Source organism: Larus michahellis, chromosome 1, assembly GCF_964199755.1.
Source record: "Larus michahellis chromosome 1, bLarMic1.1, whole genome shotgun sequence".
Classification (NCBI taxonomy): Eukaryota; Metazoa; Chordata; class Aves; order Charadriiformes; family Laridae; genus Larus; species Larus michahellis.
In genome coordinates, this window is record NC_133896.1 from 121,048,982 (window position 1) to 121,073,744 (window position 24,763).

Genomic DNA, 24,763 nt, shown 5'->3' on the forward strand with positions numbered 1-24,763 from the left:
GGGGCGAGGCGGTAAAAGAAAGCAAAACAAGGGGCAGAAACCGCTTTCTGCGAGTGCGGGGAGGAAAGCGGCGCTTCGCTAGGGCAGCCTCCGGCCGTCGGCGAGGCGCAGCCGCCGCTCCGGACGAAGCAGCTCCATATCCCTCACCTCAGGCCGGGGTCCAACGGCCGTAACGGACACTGCCCCTCGCAACGCGCCGGGCGCGGGGGTGGTGGGGCGGAGCCAGCCGCGCGCCGCAGCGCCCACTCCGCCATTTCCCTCAGCCTGAGAGGGCAGCTATGGGGGATTTGGTGCGGAGTCGAGTCCGTGCGGAGGCCGCCGGCTGCGAGGTACGGCTGGGAAGGCGGCGGCGTGTCTTTCCCTTAGTGTTCGCTGGCCGGGGCCGGGGCCGGGTCTGTGGTGGGGCCGTTGGAGCTGTTCCGTTAGGGCGGCCGGAGCGAGGGATGGGGAGGCCCTGCATCGCCTCACGGCCCGGGGCCGGCCGCCCTTGGTTTGCGCCCCCTCGGCAAAGGGGAGGTTGTCCGTGGGCGCCAGGTCTGGTTTCCCGAGCTGCGGTCGGCTGCCGGGATTTCCTGGAAAGCTCCCTCGTTTCTGTCAGTGCTTTGCGGGGCATGTTGTGGAGGCTGCGCTTTGGCAGAAAGACGTGTCCCTGCATCCCTTTTTGGCGTAATACCAGCTGAATTGCACATAAAAGCAGCGGCTTATTGGGGTTGTTTCTTCAGGAGTGTCCCTGAATGCAAAGTTGACCCCAGCGATAGTCTGCGAAGTGCATTATAGCTGGTTGCGATGCAGGTAACTGTGTAGCTCAAGGCCAGAATTTTGTAAGGAAAAATACACGACGGTAGATTCTGACAGAGCTTGTTGTCGCAAGTACTGTTTCATTGTCTTCCTTCCTGCGCTGGAGGGCTCAGGGCAGCCAAGGAGTCTGTTTTTATATTTTAACACTGCGTGTCCCATGCTGGTTCCTCCAGGGGCGCGTCCAGTTCAGCAGGAGTGCTGCTGGCAGTGCATGGAAAATGAACTTCTGCTGAATGGACTTGGATTGTTAAGGGTAAATGATTTCGATATCCTTAGAAACGTTTATCCAAAGTCCCTCAGGAAAGCCAGGAATAGAGCGTGGGCATATTGTTAGAACCCACAGTGCGATTCCCTGGTTCACGTGGTTTCAGTAGTAAAGTTGATCCATACATTGTATTATTACCTGTATAGGTTTGCTGATACGGGCTTCTGAGAAGTACAAGCCAGTGACTTTAAAAACTTCAAAACCTGCTTTTTTTTCTGATTGGGAGCAAATACAAAACAACCCAGCCTGAACTCCAGTTAAAAATGAGCTGCCACTGAAGCTGAGTTTTGAAAGTGCTGGGAGCTTCAGGCAGCTCCCAGCGAAGTTACTGTGAGCCCAGGCTGATGAGGTGAGTGAGGGTTGGACTGACTAGTATTTCCATGGCTTTTTTCCAGGGATTGCTAAAGCTGTGAAGAGGAAGGGTAACAGAAGCGAGTCAGAGTTCTGACAGAAATGATTTTCGCCTGGAATTTCCCCGGCATTGATAGATCTGCAGAGGGCATCCAGATTTAGACAACTTCACAAACTTGGAGATAAACCTGTTTTGTCACATTTTTCTTACATATTCTAAGGTGTTAAACAGATAACTTGGCTTTGAATATGCACCATGTAAGATACACATGTTGTTCAGCATACAGAGCCATGCACGAGTCACTTCATATTCCAAGACTGGGATAGTTGTTATTCATGACAGCATGAATAGCGAGGATCAAAGGTAGGCAAATACATCTGTTGCATAATACTATATATGCAGTGCTTTGAACACGTCTTGTGATAAATTGCAAGGATTAAGGCATAAAGGAAATATTTTGCTAAGTGAATTCAGGATCCTTAAATTTTTCCCCTTAAGAGAAAATTTTGAACAGCCTGAAAAATCAGATCCTGCAGGTATAACTGTTCTTTAAGCAACTGTGAAAGTAACACTCTTTGGCTTTAGGTTTCTGTGTGACTTCTGAACCATGCTGGTAACGTTAGTGAAGTAGAAAGATTATTTTTTTTCTACTTGTGTAATCTGTAAACTCGATCTGAATGAGACCGTGAAATTATTTTATCTTCTGTCACATTCACTAGTGCCAAAACTAAATGGACTTGATAGATACGTATTACTTAATTGCTTTCTAGTTTGTTGATGTCAACGATCAACTTAAAGATTTTGTCACTAGTAAATCTTATCTTCTTATCCATATTTTTTAATTTTGATTGAAAAGAGGAAGACATTTTATATCTCCTAAATATTCCTCATGCTTGAATGAATTGATAGAAAGAACCAAACTGAATTGATGTTTGCTTTGTCTGTGGAATTATGATTATCAGTTGCACAGATACAGGCTCTCAATATTTATCAAGAGACTTCTTATAATGATGCTAAAACTTTGAAGAGAGGAAGATTTATACCTCAGATGAGGGGGTTTTTAATTCACATGTTTTTTAACATGCTGTGTTAAGTTTGACCGTAGTATGCTTTGTTGTGATTTTAAATTTTAAACTATTTTTTTTACAGAGAAAATATTTGTTTTTAAAATTAATTTTAAATTTTCAAGAAAATTATTTGTGTTAAACCTGAGAAGATTCTGTGGAACTAGTTATACCCTTGCCCATCTGTCTGTAGATTCACTGTTGTTCCTTAGTACTTTGCCTGTCATTCAAAACCAGATCCTGCAAATATTAATGCTATGAGGATAATAAATAGAGTAAAATAATAACATCGAGGAGAGGGAATATTTAATAGATTTCATGTCTTAAAAATTGTAACATAAACTTCATAAGTTCCGTATAATTAATAATTTTATACCTCCCTCTTGATCTACCCTCTTTCTGGAAACATTTTTTACAACAATGATGAGTTCTTGTAGTATTTCAAATAAAGTAAAGAAATGTTTATTTTCATTGTATTTAATAAGTTGAAGCGAGTGGTATAGAATTTTCAGATGATATCTTCATGCAGAATTAATGCAAATGATCATACAATGTTTTCTCTGTATTTATTGGAAAGGTTAAGAGCCCTTTACACGTGAAAAAAGGAAAGAGCTATTGTCGTAAAATTGCCTGACTAACCTGAGGATCCTTGCCCACTGCCTCCGCCCTGCCCAATAGCAGTAACTGTTTCAGTACCACTGCCTCCCCCCAAACATCGAAGAGGTTAATATAAGTCTTTGTACATAGACCTCATTTTACCTGCAAGTAATTTACTAAGATGAATTGCTGAATGTGATTGTTTTTAATGTATTTGCAGATACAGAAGCAAAATGTTTATTTTGCAGTCAGTAGGTTATATTTCTTAATCACTCTGGAAACACTGATGGGTGGATCAATGCATTTTTATCAAATTGGTAAGTTGCCTGTGCCTTTATATTGTAAGAGGAGCAGTACTGCTAATTTTTCACTAACACTTCTTATGAGTTACTGAAGTAAGATACCATCATCTTATTGTAGAGCTCTCCCTGGAATAATTCACAGAATCGAGACTCTAGTGTATTACATTCTGCATATTCCATTTGATACATAAACCATGATTTCCCATAAGAAAGAAATGCTTTGAAACAGCATACTGCATTCTGCCTTTCTAAGTGTCCACTGAACTCTTAGTTGGATGTGTTGTTTTTCATTTCTTGTTTTATTTTTTTGGGGGGGACTCCTCAGTTTCAGGATTAGCAGGCACAAAAACCATAGTTTGTTGGCTGAGCTGTAGTCATAATGGGAAACGGTTTGATAGGATCATTTAATTCTGTAAAAAGGATAAGATGGTAAAGAAGATTCCCCATTCAGCTTACAGACCGTCTTTATTTCCCCATTCTAAAGTTTCTTAGTTATTTGGTCTAAGATTTATTTTTTTTCTTTTCCGTGTCTCTTATATAAGTGTAACCTACAAAATTTTGCAACTCTTCATCTATCTTTGGTAAACATGTTTGTTGAAACAAAGTTCTGAGGCAGTTTGAACTCTAGATGAATGGTATTTGATTTTGGTAGGGAGAGGCATTTAAAAATCACAAATATGGACAGAATAGGAAAAACATCTATGTCAACAGGAAATACATCAACAAGACAGCTGACACATGTGAGGTGGCTGGCATGAGAGAGAATGGCAAAAGACTGTTTGCATCTCCTAATTTGAAGGGCTTGCGCCAAGAAGGTGTGTCATGACTAGAGTCTGTGCCCTGACACTATATGTTCCTGTAATGGGAATAGCCTTAATTTGCTAAAGGCTGTCTGCTTGTTGAGAGAAAGGAGAATTCCTGCCACAAATGATTACAAATCTGAACTTGTATTCAGGTAAAGAACAATAACTGTTAAAGTATTACTTTGTTGTTCATACCCATTGGATTTTGTTTCCAGATAGGTGATCTGTTACTACATGGCAAGAAATCAGTTGTTCTACTTTTAAGTGCACTTCTCTAAGGGGATGTTTACTATTCAATAATAACATAGAAGAACAAGTGCAGAAGGAAGATGGACAAGAGATGATGTCTGTGGTTTGAATGGCAAAATGAAGCTTGAGAGAGATGAGTTTTCTGTCATGTGAAAATATAAATTTGCTGCATGTGCAACTCAAGTGAGATGCTTAATCTCTTTGCAACTAATTTCAGAAGGGATGCTGGGAGCACGGTTTAATACTTGTGAGACAGATGTCCAAAAAGCCAGATTTATAAGAGATACTTGGCTAAGTATCCATCCCAAATGATTTCAAGAAACTTAGGTGCCCAGATGTGTTTGTGTGTGCTTCTGTGTTGCTAATTAAAGGGCAATTTTTAAGGCACTTCTCTGCAGCCATGAAGATTCTGTGCAGGTGTCTCTTTAATTGAGTAGGAAATTTTTCCTTTCCTCTTCCAGTACTCTCTGCAAAAGTAGACAAGGATCATAAAATAAATGCGTTAATCCATTAGGAAATTCTCCCAGTGTGTCTGGGACAGGACAGTCCCCACTGACCCAGTTCTGTTCTGAATCCCCTCTAATTTGCCAGGAATATAGTTCACATAGTTGGGGGTTAGACCAGATGACCTCCAGAGGTCCCTTCCAGCCACAGCCACTCTGTGATAGTCCTGTCTACATTATTTGTAGATCTCCATAAAAAATGTTTTAATTTTTTATAAGGTATGTCCCAGAATTCTCTTCTCTTTTCACAATTATTCTTACTGTGGCACATCTTGTTGACACGTCGAGTAGTTCTGTTATATTATTTGTAATAGCGTGGCACCTGAGACCTTCAGTTGTGGACCAGAGTGCTACTGTGTTAGTTACTGTACAAATATGAAGTCAAAGACATTCCTTATGCTACAGAAGTTACCATTCGAAGTGAGATGAGAAGAATGAAATAACACGTTAAGGCAGTATTAATCAGCCCAGTCCAACAGAGGTATTCGCCAGGCCAGTGGTGTTTTGGGGATTGTCATATTTTTGGGTAGAGGGTTAAGGTGTCAAGACAACAGAGAGTTCATAGAGAAGAGTTTTAGGAAAAATAATCCAGTAATTGTGCAGATATTTCCAGGTTGTTCATCTAAAGCATGAGAAAAAGTATGCATGTTTGACATTAAACTAGTAACTTCTTTGGCCGACTGAGTATGGGAGTTATCAGTAAGAGGACAGACCACAAACTGTTTTTAAAACGAGGAGAGGAAGTTTTTATTTGCTGCACTCAGAAAGCAGAAGAGAGCTAAAGGATCCTGAGAAGAAAATTAGAAGCGTCAGAACAATAATTTCAAGAATGTCTTGAAGCACCATGCTCAAAAGATATGAGTGATGCAAGACTGGGTTGGTTAAGGAAGAGAACTCTGGATACAGTGAGAATCTGGATGAATGAACAGTCTCTTACAGAGGTTATACAAGAAGATGTGGGGACTCCTAGAACGTCAGGATTTGCAAAAGGGCTGTGTTCAAGATGTTACTTGGACAGTAGGCCTGAAATGTTACAGAAACAGGACACAAAATAGAGAGGCAGTTATGAAGTAGAGGCTGAAATAGGGAGTTATAGGATTTATCTGACTAAAGACAGTGAGTGATATACCAAAGTTGTTAAAACTACAGCTTTGAGGACTCCCCACATTTAGTGAAGAAGGACATTGTGGAAATGATTGGATAATGTTCATCAGGCAGTAATAGTATCTTTTCCCAGACCAATTTTAAGATTCTTCTTGTGACTTAAAATGGTGTTTAACAGACAGAGTGAACTACCTGAAATAGAGTCAGAACCTTCTCAGACAATATTTGACAAGAATATCTTAAGTACATTTATTCACACTGAGTCTTGAACCTCATCTGGCAGGGATCAGCATACGCCTGAACCACAGTGTGGTTGGCAAAGAACTAGCTCCTAGGAGCCTTAGAATTAATGACACAGGTTGGAGGGGGACATCCCATGCTCTGGGGAAGGAGGGAAGGGTAGAGGAAAGTAGTAGGAAGAAGATGTGAAAGAAAGAAACACTTCCACTGAGGGAATGTTGAGTATTGTATCTAACTGTTGCAAATAATTATTGCCAATAGTAAGCTAATAATCAGATATTGTAGACATACAAATGCATTAATACATAGTTTCATTTTCCAGTGTACATCAGCATTCTGACTGCAGCTTGTTGCATCTTGCCTGGTAAGAGTTTTTATTGTCTTTCAAATGCTTTTCCTAACACAGTTCAAAAAAACTTGCATATTCTCACCAAGCATAGTTTTAAAACTTCATGCTTTTTTGACGAACGAACTTAATAGAAATATAGTAAAGGAGTACAGTCCTTTGCGTTGTTGTTTCTATTGTGCTGAACTCTGTTCTATGGTTGCTTTATTTGGGGGGAAATATTGGGCTGCTCTGATTTGGCTTATTGCAATCTTACGTTTATTTGCAATTCATATTGATGGGTTGTTTGGTTTTGTGTGTTTGTTTTTTTTCCTTTATAGAAAGAGTTCTGGGAGAGCCACCTAGCAACCTACAAATGGAATCTCACAATTTTCAGCACATTTTGTCTTGGCAGGCAAAAAGTGATCCAACTGTGACAACATACTATCGTGTACTGTACAATGACCGCAGGCAAGTCTTATTTTATAATGCAGAAATTTTAATGTTTATCATCTCAAAATACTAAGGCTGGGGTTTTCTTGTTTGATTGTCTGTTTTTCCACTCAGAAATTCCACCTCTACCCCCACCCCACCCTGCTCCCAAATGCTTTCTTGTATTAGGGAATCCAGATAGATTATCTTGATTTTTTTCTTAACTTATCTTGATTTACAGGAACTGGATGACTGCTAAGCAATGTTCAGATATTACACAACTCTACTGTAATCTGACAGATGATTTTAAAGAGGCTGACACTCAGTATTTAGCATTGGTTCAGAGCTTCGTAGGAACTGAAGTATTCAATTCTTCTGTACTTGATTTTGAACCACTTCTTGACAGTAAGTTCTCTGTCTGCATTTTCTCATTTTAGTGGTTTTTATTCATAGCTGATGTATAAATGATGTTTTGCTAGCTTTACACTAAGACACTCCAAACTAACTTGGTTGTTAGCTTATTCCTTTATCTAAGAGAATATGAATTTGTGTATAATCTACCACTTATCAGTTACAAGACAGAATATATAGATAGCTTTCTAAAATTAGTAGCTACAGTAGTTCTGAATAATGGGTGGGACTCTGGTTTTGAAGTAAAATATCTATGTAAATATAGAGGAAATAGTCTCGTGCCAAGCATTGACAGGCACAGGTAATCTCTTCAGTGCTTAAGATACATAACTTAAAAAAAAAAACCCTCCACCACCACCCAAACATTGTTTTTATGTCTTCAAGTAGTCATCATCAAGAGTTAAAGAAATACCATGTCTGCACTAGGTGTAGGGGAAGAGATTTACTTGTTTATTCATCAACCTGCTCTTCTCACTTTCCTTGCTGAAAGAAGGTGCTTATCAGCTGTGACATCATCTAATGCCAGAGGTGGCTTCACCCTTAGTTGTGCTTAGTATTCAGTTTTGAAGTAACAGAGATTGAGGAACAATTGGAGGACTATGGAGGAGATATAGGTCACGTTACCTCTAAATTCAGCCCAGAGGTAGTTGCTGCTGTGTCCGCTTATAGTCTCAGAAATGATGAAAAATTGTAGGGGATGGGGAGAATAGCCACAAGGCTAACTGAAGGATTTCAGAACATCCCTCTGGGGTGGAGGCCTTCAGTCTTTCTGCAGTTAGTTTAATAAAGAAAAGAACCAGAAGGTGCCTTGACCACTAGTTAATATGATGGCAGCCTTCTTCAGTCTTGAAAACAAAGTATAACAACATGGCCTGACTGGAAGCTGAAGCTAGATAAATTTCAGCTAGGAACAAAAGGCATATTTTGAACTGACCGCTGGAACAACTGTCAGGTGCTCTGACTGATTTTCCGTCACTGGCGACTTGTAAATTGAAATTGGATGTTTTGCTAGTAGTTCTCTAGTTCAAACTATAAGCTCACTTGAGTGAAGTCATGTTTTCCAGGGCACGGGACTTAGATGAACCCTGTAGTTTTTTATTGGTTTACAGTGCCTAAGTAGGAAGGAATCAATATTCTGAGACATTTCCCTGCTGGGTGTAGTTGATATCTACCTTCAGATACCTAGTGTGGAATCTCACTTCTGTTGACAGGTGGATTTGAGCAGACAGAAAGGTTTCATAACAAAGAGCCAGGAGAACAACCGCATTTGACTGTAATCAGATTTAAGCTAATGTTTACTTATAACTTAAAAGATGAGAAAGGAGTAAGTGTGCAACCACTTGACTAGGACATGCTTTCCTGTTTGAGAGTAGAGGAACGCTTCATATTTGTTCTAAGTGTTAAACTTTTTTTTTTCTTTCTACCCTGCTTCAGGAACAGTAGCTAGCAAATATATATTGCTTTTTTGAATTTTGCAGAGGTTTGCAAACCAGTCTTCACCTTGATCAAAGTGTACATGCTTCTATAAAAGACAAAATGCAAACTCCACGTTTTCATGGTTTTTTGCCCGACAATGTACTACACAGAAATGGAGCGTTATGGAGATAGTTTGTTCTCACACCATTTTCCAACATTCCTACTTCTTTCCTGTGTTGGAGGAAAGAAGATCTTAGGCTTGATTCACTTCGGAAGTTCCTCTGGCCTTGATGGATGTGTAGTTTTGGAGAGAGGAGACGATTAGTGTGCATGGCTTTTCATGCTCACATTCCTGGCTTATGCATGTTCTGAGGACCTGAACCTGAGAGATTACTTTGAACCCAATGGAAGTCTCACAGAAGTGTAACTGTTTTGCTCGGTTGTCTGTAGAGTTTTTAGCCTTCAGAGCTCAGCTGTCAAGTTTAGACCTATAGCCTTCCTTGCAACCAGTATGAATATGTGCAGGGTTACACACCACTGCATTTCTACAGAGAGTGACTAGAAGATGATGAGCAAGAAAGTAATCAGATTTTCCTATACATTAACCTCAGCTTTCCTCTCAAACAGATAAAAAGCTCACAGCTCTGTGGAGCTGAAGCAAAGCCTCTGTCACCTTTCTGCTTCTTCCCTCCCTTCCACTGCTTTCTGTTTTTAAAATCTAGTCATGAGGGGAAAGATCATTTGACCATGCAACTTAAATGTTGCAAGGCCTTGTGGATTTACAACAGTTATATACTCTGGAATCATGTTAGTCAGCTATATATCCATCACTGAAATAGAATTGGTACTGAATACATAGTGTATATTTTTTCCATCTTTTTTCTTTCCTCTTTCTTTTTTTCAATAGCTTTCCTGGGACCACCAGAAGTTAATATCAGTTCCTGCCTAAACTGCATAAATGTCACCATAAAGCTGCCAACCTCTCACTTAAGAAAAAATGAAAAGCTATGGTCTTTAATTGATATATATGGAGAGCTTGATTATGGTATAACACTGAAAACACTTGATGGAGATCATAAGGTAAAGGACTATTTCTACTCTTAACGAGGAGAAAGACAGGAGGAGTTAAGAGGAAAAATACGGAAAGCATAGGATGGCTCTGATGTTTAGCAGATTCACAGAAGCAAATATGTCAACAGAAGATGATTAGAAAGAAAAAACAACAAACAAAGAGAAACCAACATAATCTTAGCTTCTTTTTACTGCAGAATAGCAGGCCTAGAAGAGGAATACCAGTTGTCCTGTATCCTTACTTGAAATAAAGCACAGGGTACTGGCTCAAGTGATTGTTCCCTGGGAAGACAAGGGAAAGACAGTTTAGCTGAAACTACTGGCAGGTGTATGCACAGCTGATAGAAAAATATGTTCAGAAAGCAGTTCAGTAGTCTTCTGTCAAATTGGAAAAGTGTATCCAGTTAGTTTCCGAAACAACCTATTCTGGGTCCGGTACTATTTAATTGTGGGGGATTTTTTTGCATGATTAAATAGATAGGTAGATAGGTATGATTAGAACTTAAAATGATCCTCACAAAATGAAGAAATGATCTTAAAATAATAGATAATTCAATAAGGACCAATGCAAGGCATAACACTTAAGAATAATTGTCTGTGTAATAATTAGACTGGTAACACCTACACAGGCAGCAGTTTTGCCAGAAAGGATGAGAGCATTCTATAACATTACAAGCTAAACATGACTCACGTGTTGCTGAGAGATTAAAAAAATCATATTTTTACGTACTCAGTACTTTTAAAGCCCACCTACCCCACACCAGTCTGGCGTTCAGAAAAGGCACAGACTAGTTGAGCAGGATCCAAGAAGGAACAGTGAGGACTGTGGGGGATCCTGACGCATGAACTCTGAGGAAATGATGGAATAATAGGGGACCGATTAGTGTAAGCAAGCAAAGCACAGTTAGAGGCCAGAGTCTCTGAATATGTAAACATCTACTACAGAAAAAGAGGAAAAAAAACATTCACTGTGACCAAAAACGGTGAAGTGAAATTGGCAGTTGTGCAGACCTTAGGTTAAACATCAAGAGAGACTTTAATACGTGGGCTGGCAAAGGACTGAAATAAGTTGCCTAACTAGAGCCTGGACTGCCTGGACTGGAAGTTTTGAACAGCAAATCAGCCAGGTACCTGTTGGGAATTTAATCTGTTTAACTCATTCTGCCGTGAGTCACAGAAGAAGGACCACAACTTACCTGCCATGAATATTTTTCCCCTGATTTCTGAATCAGAACATCACTTGCCGTTTCAAATCTGTAGAATCTGTGTGAAGTTACTTCAAGGGGACGTATAATGACCAACAGTTCGAGATAGAAAAGTAGTTTATCTTTGATAATACACTATTTCACAAGCAGGCATAAGGTAGGCGTCTTGACATCATCTAGAACTAGAGATGAAGCAGTTGTCTAGGTAAACCGCTGAGTTACTGTGTCAGTTTTTGCAGTTTCACATGCTACTGCATTTCTCTGAAATAGCCATAATGTTTTATCCGTGGCTGGTGAGCTCTTTTTAGGCAAATAGCTAACTTGAAAACGTCTTTCATGACAGAGGCTGCATAAGAAAATGACTGAAGAAATTTTTAGTACTGTCATTGAAGAATTGTATCCAAATAGAAATTACTGTGTGTCTGTTATGGTCACTGCATCTCTCAACAAAAATTCCATCCCATCAGCCTGGAAATGTATAACTACGGACTCTGTCGCTCAACAAGGTAACTGCTGTGGTGCAGGAGCGGATTTTCTGACTTGATTACGTGCAAGTGTTTTCTTTTTCCATAGGAAGATTAACAAGTAAATTAAATCTTCCATAGGAAGATTTTACAAGTAAATTTACAAGTACCCTCTGAGTGCTGAGTGATAAATGTTGTGGGGATTTATAAGTGAAATATAAAAACCTGTCCACTTTGGGGCTACAAATGTGCACTAACTGCTAAATGGTTCTCAAAGATGGTGTAATTTCTTTTTTAATTCCTGAATCTAATTTGGGACTCGATCTTGTTTTGACTTTGGAACAGATGACCTCCAGAGGTCCCTTCTAACCTAAATTATTTTGTGATTCTGAATAGCTGTTCTGAATGTGAAATATGAAATGTGATAATTGGAATCTTCATTCATGTATGTTTGTTTGGTTTTTTCACTTGCAGATTATTATACAGTTGCAGTCGCAGGTGCTATATGTTTTTCACTCATCTTAGCTGGTGCCCTGAAGTGTATGCATGCAGGAGGTTATATTCTTCAGAAAAACTTACTTCCACATAGTTTGGTACGTAATAATTCTCATATTTAACCTTCCTGGTTGGGCGGACAAAGTTTACCATCTGAAATTTCTAATCCTGTGTCCTAGGCACAAGTTATATAAGTACATGTTATGTTTTAATTTGCAGTTTACTGATGTCAAAGGTAGTCTATAGGCTGCTAAATCTTGTCTGTTCTGCAGAGCAAATACTCAGTCTTTTTCAAAACCATTCTTGCTACTTCTGTGACAAGTTACTAGCAGAGATAGACACATAATCATCCCACCGTACGCAGTGCTTGTGAGGTTGAACCTGGAGTACTGTGTCCAGCTCTGGTACTCACAGCACAAGAAAGATGCAGACAGACTGGGGAGGGTTCAGAGGAGGGCCACAAAGATGATAAAGGGCTGGAGAACCTGCCCTGTGAGGAAAGACTGAAGGAGTTAGGTCTTTTCTCCCTGCAGAGAAGATGGCTTGGGGGGTACCTCATTACAGTATTCCAGTACTTAAAGAATGACTACAAACAGGACAGAGGCTCTCAAGACAAGGAGCAATGGCTACAAGTTGCACAATGAGAGGTTTGATGTCAATATAAGAAAGAATTTTTTTACAGTGGGAACAATCAATCACTGGAACAACCTCCCCAGGGACGTGGTAGAGTCCCCATCACTGGAGGTTTTCAATATGTGATTGGACCGGGTGGTAGATGAGATCATCTAGGCATCCTGTCCCATGAAAGGTTGGACCAGATGGTCTTTCAAGGTCCCTTCCAGCCCGGGTTTTCTAGGATTCTATGAAGTTAGTGAGGCCAGGCAGTAGTGAAGGGGAACCCCCCCCAAAATATCTTTAAATCAACTCTTTATGGTACACAGAAGCAGGCTAGGTCCTACAGCAGAGAACCCAGTGTAGGACAATTAACCCCTTGCTCCTTGAAAATGACCTTATACGTAAATCCTTCCTGTAGCAGACAAATTTCTTCTGCCATTTGAGCCAGGGCAATAACTCCAAAACAAAAAACCTACTCCAGTTCTTAGGTGAAGTGCATAGGGAGGAGACCTGTTCTCCACCAAGAAGGATGCTCTGAAAGCATTCAGGAGCGATGTGTATCCATTGCTCCTTAGCAAAGCAGTTTCTGGCACATTTTGCCTCCATTATGTCACCCTGCAGTATTGTATTCCTCTCTGAGAACAAAGCCGATTATCCCCATAAATTTTTTTCCATTTATTACACCAAAAATCAGAGCATTCCCTGAAGTCTTAAAGATTGTTTAGCCAGGTCCCTGATTGCTGGAGTTTAAAGGTATTTTGAGAGATTCTACAACTGAAAGCAAATAGTTTAAACTTGCCTTCAAGGTCTTTTCTTTATCATGTTTCCATAGGAAAGCAAGCTGAAAAGACAAAAGGTAGCTTTAAGACCCAGTTGGGTATGGGCATATTGTTCCTGTAGTGAGGCATAAAAATGGTCAAGAGTTGGGAGTTTTGGTCTTGTTATCGCACAAAGATGGGCCGGTTATTTAGGCACGTCTGGAGAAGAAGAGAGTCACTGTTGGTGCTCTAAGACTGTTTGTTTTTTCCTAAAGCTATGCTTCATGGTCCACAAAAGGAGTCAAGGACAGCAAGTGGGAAGTGCTAAAAGTAAAAGTTCAGCAGCCTGGTAAGAGCAGGATCTGGATGGTTGTTGGAAACAATCTCCCACAAAACAAATAAGAACTTACTCTCAATTCATCTCAACAAGGAGACAAAAGGACAGACCATTAAAGACCTTCATAGAGATGAGACACTGCTTTGAGGAAGCAGTCTTTAAGGCATGTTGTTTCTCAGGAAACCTGAGTTTGCTTTGTCACATCAATGGTAGCTTCTCAGTCAAAGGAGAAATCTTCTTTACTGAAATCAGATATATTTTGCAGGTCCCCAACCTTCCAGTTTCACATGTATCTCATACCATAGATTAGCATGCAGTTATGTGAGGATATTTCCCTAGAAAAGTATCCTAGTTGTTAGTTTCAGAACTGTTACAAGCAAGTTCAGGATCACTTCTCTGGGTAGCCTTGTGTCTGTCAGTCTTCTCCAGTCTCAGTAATTGTTTATTACTGTATTCTGTTATAAACAGGCATTAGCAAAAAGGGTGCCTGATAGTGGAACACTTAGTAGAGGAAAAAAAGAGTATTTCTATGCAAGTGATCTCTGCCAGAATCTAGAGCTGGCATAGTATCATAGAAACTAACTCATGGACCAGGCTGTCATAATCTACCTGAATATTGGAGTTGGATGACAACAAAAAGCAAGGGGAAAGAAAAGAAACTATATAGCTCTGGAACAAAACATACTCATGGTGGGGATGGGGGGCGGATGAACAGGTACACAAGGCAGATAGTACCTGCATCACCTTCCAAATGCTGAAGTATTCGCAGTAGTCACTTACAGAATCATAGAAAGGTTAGAGTTGGAAGGGATCTTAAAGATCAACGCCCTGCCGTGGGCAGGAACATCTCCCACTAGACCAGGTTGCTCAAAGCCCCATCCAGCCTGGCCTTGAACACCTCCAGGGATGGGGCAGCCATAGCTTCTCTGGTCAGCCTGTTCCAGTGCCTCACCACCCTCACAGGAAAGAATTTCTTCCTAATATCTCATCTCAATCTACCCTCTTCCAGTTTAAAACCATTACCCCTCATCCTATTGCTACACTCCCTGATAAAGAGTACCTCCCCATCTTTCCTGTAGGCCCCCTTTAGGTACTGGAAGGCCGCTATAAGGTCTTCTCGGAGCCTTCTCTTCTCCAGGCTGAACAGCCCCAGCTCTCTCAGCCTGGTGCTCCAGCCCTCTGATCATCTTCATGGCCCTCCTCTGGACTTGCTCCAAAAGGTCCATATCCTTCTTATGTTGGGGACCCTAGAGCTGGACGCAGTGGTGCTCCAGGTGGGGTCTCACGCGAGCGTAGTAGGGGGGCAGAATCACCTCACACAGGAAGAGTACTTAAGGAAGAAAGAAAGGTAATGGTAATATATCACTGAAATTCTTTGACTTTTTCTAGGATCAAGTGTCGTGTTTTAGCGCTTGAGGAAGCCAGTCCCGAGTCAGCTAATTTTTTATTTTAATAGAAGAGACTGAACTGCCACTAAATTTCAAGCAAAAATAATGAGATTCCTGAGACTTGTTTCTATCCATCTTTGCTTGCTTTCTTTTTTTTAATAGTCGGACTTCTTTTACATCTAATTCTGCGGTGTTTTTCAGCATGAACGTTTTACATTTTATATAAGCATATCCAGAGCAGATTGGTATAAGTTTTCTGAGACTTTTTTTCCTCATGTTTCTGTCTTTTGCCATGTCATTACCTTCATATCCCTAAGATTGCTGAACATGACTTTGCAAAGCACTTCTAAGGTTAATTTTTTTTGTTGTCAACATTTTGCCCCCAATGCTTTGAATATTCAGTAATCCTCAAAGGGTCCTCAGAGTAAAACTGAGAAAACAGAACCTGGGATGTTATAGGTATAGTTCATTGCTTCAAATGGTACTTTTCTAAAGGACATTGAAATTGATCCTCCATGGAAGGTTTCTCTTTTGCATGGTAACTGCAAGAGCTAATAGAGAGTTGCAAGACTCGCTTCAGGTTTAAGATGTACGTCTAAAATGAGCTTTTAGTCTTACAAAGGTGTCCTAAAAATTAGAATTAAAGCGTTTAACACCTGACTGTGCTTGGCACTAGCGTCATTTTTTTGAGGCTGTCCAGTGCTGTGTGCCTTGATTTGTAGTGAAGGCTGTCATGTTTACAGGAATGGAGAAGAGGGAACACTCCTAGATGCCCTGAATTCTGCAGAAAAAGCCAAAAAATGTGTCAGAGAAGGAATCATTTGACTGACAACCTCATGACTGGGGGTATTTTTTTTTCATATTTTTCTGTGCACGTGTGCAAATTTGGCTGATCTTTTTTTAATTCAATTTGCTCTTTCAGGTATTCAGCAAGATGTTAACCTATCCACTTTGGACATTCGAATCTGAAGAAATAGCCTCTGTAGAGATCATTTACAAAGAGGTTAAAAAAAAGACAAATGAATCCAGTGGTGGTGGTGTCAGTGATGAAGATGACAGTGACGACAGTGACAGCGATGCCATAAGTAATCATGACTATGCAAGGCGTGATATCATAGGTAGAGTGCCTCATTCCTCTGGCACGGCAGATGGTTTTGTGCAGTACTCTACAAATAGCACATGCGAGGACAGCAGCAGCCAGGCAAGCGAACATCCAGACATTGACCCTGAAGATTTTGAAGAGCATGAGATGGACATTGAAGAAGACAAAGACACAAGTAGTGAGTTACTTAATACTTTCTCTGAGGTAAATTACAACTATTCTTCTAGGCAAAGGAACAGTGCTTGCTTTACCATTAACTTAAATACTGTGCTGTTGGGAGTCTCTGAAGAGAACATGGACAGTTCTGCAGTTCTTCTTTCTTCCCGAGAAGATGCAGTTGACTGGCAGTGTGCTCATGCTTTTGAAGCAAAACTTCTGGATGACACCAAAAGTGTGCGGAAACCACTCTGTCCTAACAGCTCTCAAGAATGGCAAATTTCTTCTCATTCTTCTGATGGAAGTGACTCATCAGATTCAGATATGGACCAAAAAACTGAATACCTAAGAAGATAAATAAATGAGAACCACCGTTATTTCATAACGTATGAACTGATAATGTCCAACTTTATTTGTGGACTCAACATATGGATCTTGTCTTTTTCTTTTTTTTAACATTCTGTGAGTATATGCCTGAACACTGAAAATATACAACATTAATTTTTAACAAATATTTCTCTGATCTCTCCAGGTATGGTTCAGGTTGGATTATCCACAGAGAAACAGAAATGACAGTTTCGATCCAGCAGGAAGAGTAGTTATTTTGTTGTGCAGTTTGATAGTAAATTATACCTTTTAGCTGTTACAAAGTAACTATTTTCTATAACTCAAGTGAGAAATCAGTTTGCAGTACAGGGAGTTGTGAGTGGCCAGTCTCTCAACCAGACCACTTTTTTAATTTCATAGAATCATAGAATTGCCTATGTTGGAAGGGCCCTTTCAGACCATCTAATCCAACCATCAACCTAATTCTGACAAAAATCATCACTAAACCATACGTCTAAGCACTATGTCTACCCATCTTTTAAATACCTCCAGGGATGGTGCCTCAACCACTTCCCTGGGCAGCCTGTTCCAATGCTTGATAAATTTTTCCTAATATCCAGTCTAAACCTTCCCTGGCACAACTTGAGGCCGTTTCCTCTTGTCCTGTCACCTGTTGCTTGGGAGAAGAGACTGACCCCCACATCTCTACAACCTCCTTTCAGGTAGCTGTAGAGAGCAATAAGGTCTCCTCTCAGCCTCCTTTTCTCCAGGCTAAACAACCCCAGCTCCCTCATCTGCTCCTCATAAGGCTTGTTCTCCAGACCCCTCACCAGCTTCGTTGCCCTTCTCTGGACCCACTACAGCGCCTCAATGTCTGTCTTGTAGTGAGGGGCCCAAAACTGGACACAGTATTCAAGGTGAGGCCTCACCAGCGCCAAGTACAGGTGGAAAAGGACTCTGCTGAAAGGACTCTGCTTTTATTGGACTCAGCTCTGTTGATGGATTACTCTGAAACCTGTTTCGCTGGATGGATCGCTGTATTCGAGTCAGTGAACTGATTTCTACGTTTGTGCAGAGAAAGCTGATCAAGTGAAATAATGGGAGCAGAGATAACAATACTCAACTTACAAAAAAGTTCTCCTTACTGTGCATCAAGGTATTACATATACTTTTTTTTTTTTACTTTTTTATATAACTTTGTGCAATTATTGAATACTTGCCTTTTTAGAAATATTTTTATGACATTTAAAAGTTACTGCGGCGTACATTTGTGCTTCATAAAAAGAAAATTTTTCATATCCTTTTCTGAATTTTTACTGTGGCTCCTACCTGCCTTTGAAACGCTACGTGACTTAGCCTGCTAAGAATTTAGTCGTTATGAGAGGGCTTTTGGGTATCACGTAGCTGAAAAAACAGCTTTTTTCACCTTGTGTTGATCTGCTTAGGTACTTCTTTTCTGCCCACAAGTAGTTTCTGGCTGCCAGGGGTGGCGCTCGTTCTTTTGGTGGGGATAGCTGAGAGTTATTTCTAAGGTGCTGGAATATATCCTGCTGCTGCACTGCTGTTGAGAACTAAGTAGGTGTAAGCTTAGACCTTGACAAGTTAATTATTTGCAGATTTACGCATCCGTAGAATTAGTGGGTGACACTTCCGCTCATGGTGGCCCTGTGCTGCTCTGCTGTTTGTACAGCGGCGAGGGCGTGCACCTCTCCACCCTGGCGGAAGCCAGATGGTGGTGGGACCATCCCTGTCCTAGGGAAGGTCAAACCTGCCTTGTAGCCTCATTTAATAACAGGAGCGGACAAATAGGCCAGAAACAAATGTATTAAACCCCCACAAAGAACAAGTATTTTCAGTTGGCAAGAGTAAGAGCTACAGAAAGAACCCTTTTTCACTCTGTGAATAATAAAACTTCTCCCTTCCCCCAGATTGATGCTGGTTTTGATCAGGGGCACTGAATGTTGTGATAGAAGTAGTGGCATTGGCATCTGTGGTCAGGAGATAAACCTTTCCTCTGGTAACATTCCTATTGCCTGCAGCGGGACTTGCACGCAAGATCGGGTTTGACACTATGGATCATCTGATGCCTGCTCATGCGTTACTTATTTATCCACTTTATGCTGACCTCTTGCCTTCCCAACTGCCAGGCTGTATGCTGAAAGTGCTCTTTAGAGGTTATGAGTACCCAGCAGCAGCACCAATGCGTTTTAAAACACAGCAGGGCTGAACGGCTCTCCAGACCGGCGGGGAAGGTTCAGGTGCCGGCTATGCTCCTCCTGGCGAGGGGAGCGCGGCCGTGGCGAACGGGGGAGGCTAGACAGAGCCGGGGCGAGCCCGCAGGGGCCGCGGGCGACGTTCAGGCCATTCTCCGAGGGGGGAAGCCCCGCAGCCCCGGGCGGGCGCCGTGCGCGCGCCCCGCCCCGCCGCGGGAAGGCGGAAGGGTTTCGGGGCGGCCCCGGGAAGGCAGCGCGCGGTGCCATGGAGCGGCGGCGCCGGGTCCTCCGCTGCTGAGGGAGGCCCGCACCGGGAGCCGCCATGGCCGCCGCCCTCCGGTGCGTCTTCTCCAGCTGCCTCCTGCTCTGCGGTGAGTCCGCCCCAGGCTTGGCGGGGGGGAGGCGCGGGCGAGGGGTCGTCCGGCGGCGGGAGCGAGGGTCGCTGGAAGCGGCCGGCTTCGCTCTCCGGGGCCGCGCTGCCCCGGGAGCCCGGCGGCCGCCGCTGGCGGGGCCGCAAAAGAGCCGGCGGCGGCTCGGCGGGGGGCACCGCTGCCGTGAGGGGCTGAGCGGGGGACGGGGCTGTCGCCCGCCCGCCCCCCTTTGCCTTGGCTGGGGGAGCGGCGGCGGGATGCTCCGCCGGCGGGGGCCCGGCTCCCGCCGCCCACGCGGGTTTTGGTTTTGTCTTCCGGAAGACTTTAGCTGTGCTGGGAAACTGCATCTCTCCCTGGCGGTTGTGGACTCTTGCGCAAGTCCCAGCGACGAAACCTTGGCGTGGGAGTGGAACCGCCCTCTGCCAGGCAGCGCAGCCCCCGCCCCGACGTGGGCGGTGGGAGCGCGGGTGTAGCAGCGCCGGCAAAGGAGCTGATGCCGCTGCTCCGGGCACACCGAGACCGGGCGAGCGCTCGGGGAGCAGCCACCATGGCCACCGAAACTGGCCCGGGCCATACTTTTCCCCAAACAGGCCGTAGAAGTCTTGGAAATTTGAGGTGTATACGAACCTTTCCTTTACAAAGTACAAACCCCACAGAATTAATTTTCTCATCAGGAGATTTAGGTGCGATATTAGGAAGAAATTGTCTACTGCAAGACACTGGAACAGGTTGCCCAGAGAAGTTGTGGCTGCCCCATCCCTGGAGGTGTTCAAGGCCAGGCTGGATGGGGCTTTGAGGGACCTGGTCTAGTGGGAGGTGTCCCTGCCCAGGGCAGGGTGTTGGAACTAGATGATCTTTAAGGTCCCTTCTAACCCGAACCATTCTGTGATCTCTTTGGGTGCGGAATAAAAAAACTTAACCTTGAGGCTTTTCATAGTAGAAAACCCTGTCGGGGAAGCGAGCCTTGAAAGGCATCATGCTTTTTACTGGGAATTTACAAGCCTACCTCAAACCTTTGGAGGGAGCTTCCTCAAAGCGCACGCAGCGCCCTAGAGAGGGTCCTTGTAGCAAGGACCACATTGTGCAGGAGAGGAGAAATCAGATGCCTTGTACTAGCCAGATCTTTTTTCAGCTGTGTGTTCACGCTGTCTGTTACCTGTGCCCGTCTTCCTTAGCATTCTGCATACCTGGGATTTTGCAGGTAGGAGAAGGTGCGGGAGCAGGAAGCCAGAGGTGCTTGCAACGGGCCATAGCGTGTGCCTATGCAGAGATCTCTGAAGGCGAGTGCCCGAGGTGGGTGCTGGTGTGGGCACGTCCACACAGGGATGGCGTCTCCCAAGGAGGTCTGGGAGCAAGGGAGCAAGCAACTTCAACTTTTCCAATGTGAATCACAGAATGATAGGGGGTTGGAGGGGACCTTTGGAGATCATCTGGTCCAACCCCGCTGCCCAAGCAGGTTAACCTAGAGCAGTTTGGGCAGAATTCAGTCTGGCCAAGTGCGTCTGAGTTTATTTTTTGGGTGCGAGGGTAACATTGTAGGAATTGAGTCAGGGAAATGGGTTTTATTTAAGCAGGTTTTAGATTTAAAACTCTTATCTGCTAAAGATGGGTAACTGACACATTCATTTAATGTATTTCTGCATCAACTATAGACATATAAAATAGGTTATTTGGTTTTTTTCTTGGAAGATCTGTCATTAGGTTTTACTCCCATGACACTTTAAGCACTAACCTGGTCTGACAGGGTTTGTTTTGCAACAGACCCGATCAATGCAAAATGGGGCAAAATATTTTCAGTTTTAGTTTCAGTACTGACAATTATTTTAAAATAAATAAATCATAATAGTAATGGACTGTTCATCAATGCTAAGTCAGGGTTTCCTCTTTTTAGTTCCAATAAAGCAAAAGATCCTGTTTTCGTCACTTGTGAAGAGTGGCAATTAATGATATGTTTGTATGGTATATTTAGTAGCTCTCTTGTCTTTGAAGGTACTTCTTGTTTATCTCTGTTTTGCAAAAGGGTGCTTTAATAACAGAATGAGTAAAGCATTTTAAATGGCAATGCTAATCCATGCAGTGATGATATAAACATGCTTACGGTGGATATTTTTTAAATTATTTCAGTCTTATACCCAGGTCTATGTAGAAAGACTGTTTGTGTTCCTCTTCAGAAAAAACCCCAACAAATCACTCTACACACCGGTGTTGTTTCCATAGTGCTACTGGAGCACCGCTTTGAAAAATTTGATTTTGATAGTTTCAGTGAGAGTTCATGCTTGGAGCTTCATGGGCCCTAAGTCTTGACAAGTCAGTCATGCATAATAGACGATGATATCATAAAGACTGTCCTTACTGGAAATCATTGATGCTGGCTCATTTGTTTTTGTTGCATAAGCTCAGAAGGAACAATAGGCATCAGGATTTAAATTAATTATATTAAAATCTGTTTTTAAAAAACGTGTCTGAGGCAAGGAAGAGAAAGAAGGCTGTATTTAAATTTTGGATGACTGAAAAGTCGCTGGAGGAACACGTACTAAAATGTTTGGTTTTGATTGCTCCCACAGTATCCGGAATAATGCCAAAACCCCAAAACGTAAGAATTACTTCAGTTAATCTTCGTAGCTTTTTACGGTGGGATGCACCTGAGTTTCACGAAGGGAATGTAAGTTACACTGTCCAATCTAAGAGGTAAGTCTGGGGGAGTTGTGCTTTGTTTTCTTTATGCTTTACAGCTGTGTGTGTTTGTGATTTGTTTCCCTTTTTATAGGAACATCAGCAGCTCTCCCTTTCTTTTAACTTGTGAGAAGCTTATCTTCTGAGCTAAATAACAGGGCAGAGGCATTTTCTACACATTTCACACCCAGGGCAGCTTGGTACCTATGGTTTTTTGGAACGAGAAATATTTTAACGCCGGCTGTTATTAGCTCTGTGTGTGGTTTTTCTCTATCATGCAGCTGTTACCTGCAATTCAGGAGGCTTAGTCCTGCTAAGCGTTAGGATCTTATTTCATCTTTCACTCCAGCAGCATTTTGTGCTCTGCCACCAATGCAGCCAGCCAGCTTGCCTGTGCCCTTAGTGGAAACGCTCCATGAGCTGCAGGCAGGTGGCTCGTCCCTCAGTGCCTTAAACTCAGGATGCGTTTTCTGAGGTCTCCTTTTGTCAGTTTTGGTGGGTTGAGAAATGTCCAAACCGAGGGTAAGGGACATCTTAAGTCAAAAGAAGATTTTTCTGGGTTCTGGTAGCAATTACCTGTTGATCACTATGTTCCTAGGAGGGCCCTTGATGCAAAACAGAAAGAATGTCATGTATTATCCAGTTCCCAGTCAGTTTTCAGACTCTGTTTTCTCTGGCTTTTCCATATATGCGTAAAGTCCGAGTTAGACAGCAAAGCCATACATAATAATATTGGCTTAATATTTGCAGACTTGTCTAATAACTGCTGTGTGTTGAATCAAGTTTTGTTAAGCACTGTCAAGAAAAGGGCATCTATTTGCTGAACCATAGTTTTAATCTAAACTTTATCACAGATTTATAGATGCACATAAAATGCTCTACTGTGTGCGTACACACTACTAATGACGTTTCTTATACACTGGATCTAATTTTTTTTGTTTGTGAGCCCTAATTGGTTGTATTAACAGACAGGTATGCCACTTTTCCAGTTAGTTGAGAGGAAAGACATTCAGTTAGTTGTAATTTACACATTGTAAACATTTTGTTTCTCTTCCATACAGCATTACTTTACCTGGAAGCACGTATACAAATGTGAGCACAAACTTGAGACTCACAGAGTGCGATGTCTCTTTTCTGTCTGTGTATGGAGACTACATTTTACAGGTCAGAGCGGAGTCAGAAAATAACCATTCAGACTGGGAATCTGTCCCTTTCAAGCCCATGCATGACAGTAAGCCTTTTTCCTATCTTCCACAAAAAATATTGTCTGCTGTTAATGCACCTTTACAATTTTGCTCCATAAGAAAAGCTGTAGCATGCAGATCATTTTTAAATTTAATTACATTGAACTTTAAAATCCTAGTTGTAGCACTTCCATTTTTGGTAGCAGAAATTGCTGTCAGAAAGCATAGTCGATTTCCTGTTATATTTAGATGTTAGATACTTGAAATATCATTTGAGGATATTTTCAAAAATTGTATATTTTTCCCTTAAAATAAGGATCATTTATTTTCAGCCAGGAAGAGCTTTTCTTCAAGGATTCAGACTTTCTGTATATCTAAATAAGTTCAGTTACTTTCTGATTCATTGGTGTGTCGAGCAAAAAGCTTTGGGTTTATTTTTCAATTGGTTTCACAGAGAAACATTAATTTTAGTTCAGAAATCTTCATTGTACAATATTGCTGTTCTGTTAGTGAAGCTTGGCAGTCTTTGTGAGAGATAATTTGGACATTGCCTTGCATTGGATGTACAACAGAGATGTTAATCGTATCGCTGTCACCTGAGCTTGGGAATGAGGGAGTGTTTTTTACCAATGAGAGTCCTTTGTTTTTGTATATTCTTACTCCACTCATTAGCAAAAGTCACATTATTTTAGATTAGGTAGTTAATGTTACCCAAGGCTTTTTCCTCCTCACAGCTGTTAATACAAAACCATGCAGGAAGCTTCTGTTACACCTCATTTTTGAGGAAAAGCTTTTAAAAATCCTTTTCTTTCTCGTTCTACCTTCTTGAATTTCGTCATTCTGTTCCTTGGATTTCAGAGTGCAATTTTACAGTTAACAGCCTTGTTTTTCAAAATATTTTTATTGGTTATCTGTCTCCAAAAGCATGTTGACATAATTTAATCTGCCTAGAACAGAAGCACTGAAACATAGTACAGAAAAAAAAAATCAATACAACATAGCAAGTATAAATTACAGTCAAAAGAAAGTGCAATACAAAAAGTATGGATGGATTTTGAGAGCAGAGAGCAAACGTGTAAATCATTAACAGAGTTGTAGTTTGACATATATTTGAAAGAGCGTGTGGCCTTCAGAATAGGCTTGGTTTTGGAAAGGCAGCTTATTTCTGAACTGAGAAAACCTGCATATAAAACTACCCGGAGAGAAAGACCTGGGAGTACTGTCCAAATCTCTGAGGAGGACATGAGGATTTTTAATGTTGTCATAGCTGATTGGAGCAGGGCATAGTGATAAAAATAGCTGATGTTCCTTTCTGTGTTATTATTTCTGCCAGTGCTTTTGTAAGAAATTTCTCACTGTATTGGAGGAATAGCCTAAGAAACCCAGAGTAAACAAAGCTCTCCTCACGTTATTTTTCATAAGTTCAAGAGCATATTCCTGAGCATTACATGAATGCATGGTCCAGCAAGCAGATTTTTTTTTTTTTTTTTTAATTTTTGATTAAGGAAACACAAGTTTATAGAGGAATGCAAAATTGTCTGTA

At 41.8% G+C, this 24,763-nt stretch overlaps 2 protein-coding genes across 5 annotated transcripts in view; both read left to right on the forward strand.

The window, feature by feature from the left end:
* Nucleotides 1-18,089, forward strand: IFNAR2 (interferon alpha and beta receptor subunit 2). Of its 2 annotated transcripts, XM_074601069.1 has the most exons (11): nucleotides 52-329; nucleotides 1,459-1,778; nucleotides 3,057-3,202; nucleotides 3,297-3,393; nucleotides 6,600-6,641; nucleotides 6,944-7,073; nucleotides 7,276-7,439; nucleotides 9,769-9,941; nucleotides 11,481-11,643; nucleotides 12,076-12,194; nucleotides 16,117-18,089. In XM_074601069.1, the coding sequence occupies exons 4-11, from the start codon at nucleotides 3,363-3,365 to the stop codon at nucleotides 16,807-16,809; spliced, it is 1,515 nt and encodes a 504-aa protein (XP_074457170.1). In that variant the 5' UTR covers nucleotides 52-329; nucleotides 1,459-1,778; nucleotides 3,057-3,202; nucleotides 3,297-3,362; the 3' UTR covers nucleotides 16,810-18,089. The 2 variants fall into 2 exon arrangements, with proteins under 2 accessions (XP_074457179.1, XP_074457170.1); XM_074601078.1 differs by lacking the exon at nucleotides 3,057-3,202 and having other exon boundaries at nucleotides 1-329.
* The window catches only part of IL10RB (interleukin 10 receptor subunit beta), a 13,978-nt gene continuing 7,009 nt past the window's right edge, over nucleotides 17,795-24,763 (forward strand). Inside the window, exons 1-3 of one of the 3 annotated variants that reach the window (XM_074601110.1) lie at nucleotides 17,795-17,935; nucleotides 21,928-22,051; nucleotides 23,098-23,267. In XM_074601110.1, coding sequence (XP_074457211.1) covers nucleotides 21,939-22,051; nucleotides 23,098-23,267 — 283 coding nt within the window. In that variant the 5' untranslated portion in view covers nucleotides 17,795-17,935; nucleotides 21,928-21,938. Of the gene's footprint in view, nucleotides 17,936-19,203; nucleotides 19,364-21,866; nucleotides 22,052-23,097; nucleotides 23,268-24,763 lie in introns of those variants that run through there. The other 2 variants (XM_074601101.1, XM_074601092.1) reach the window with 2 other exon arrangements.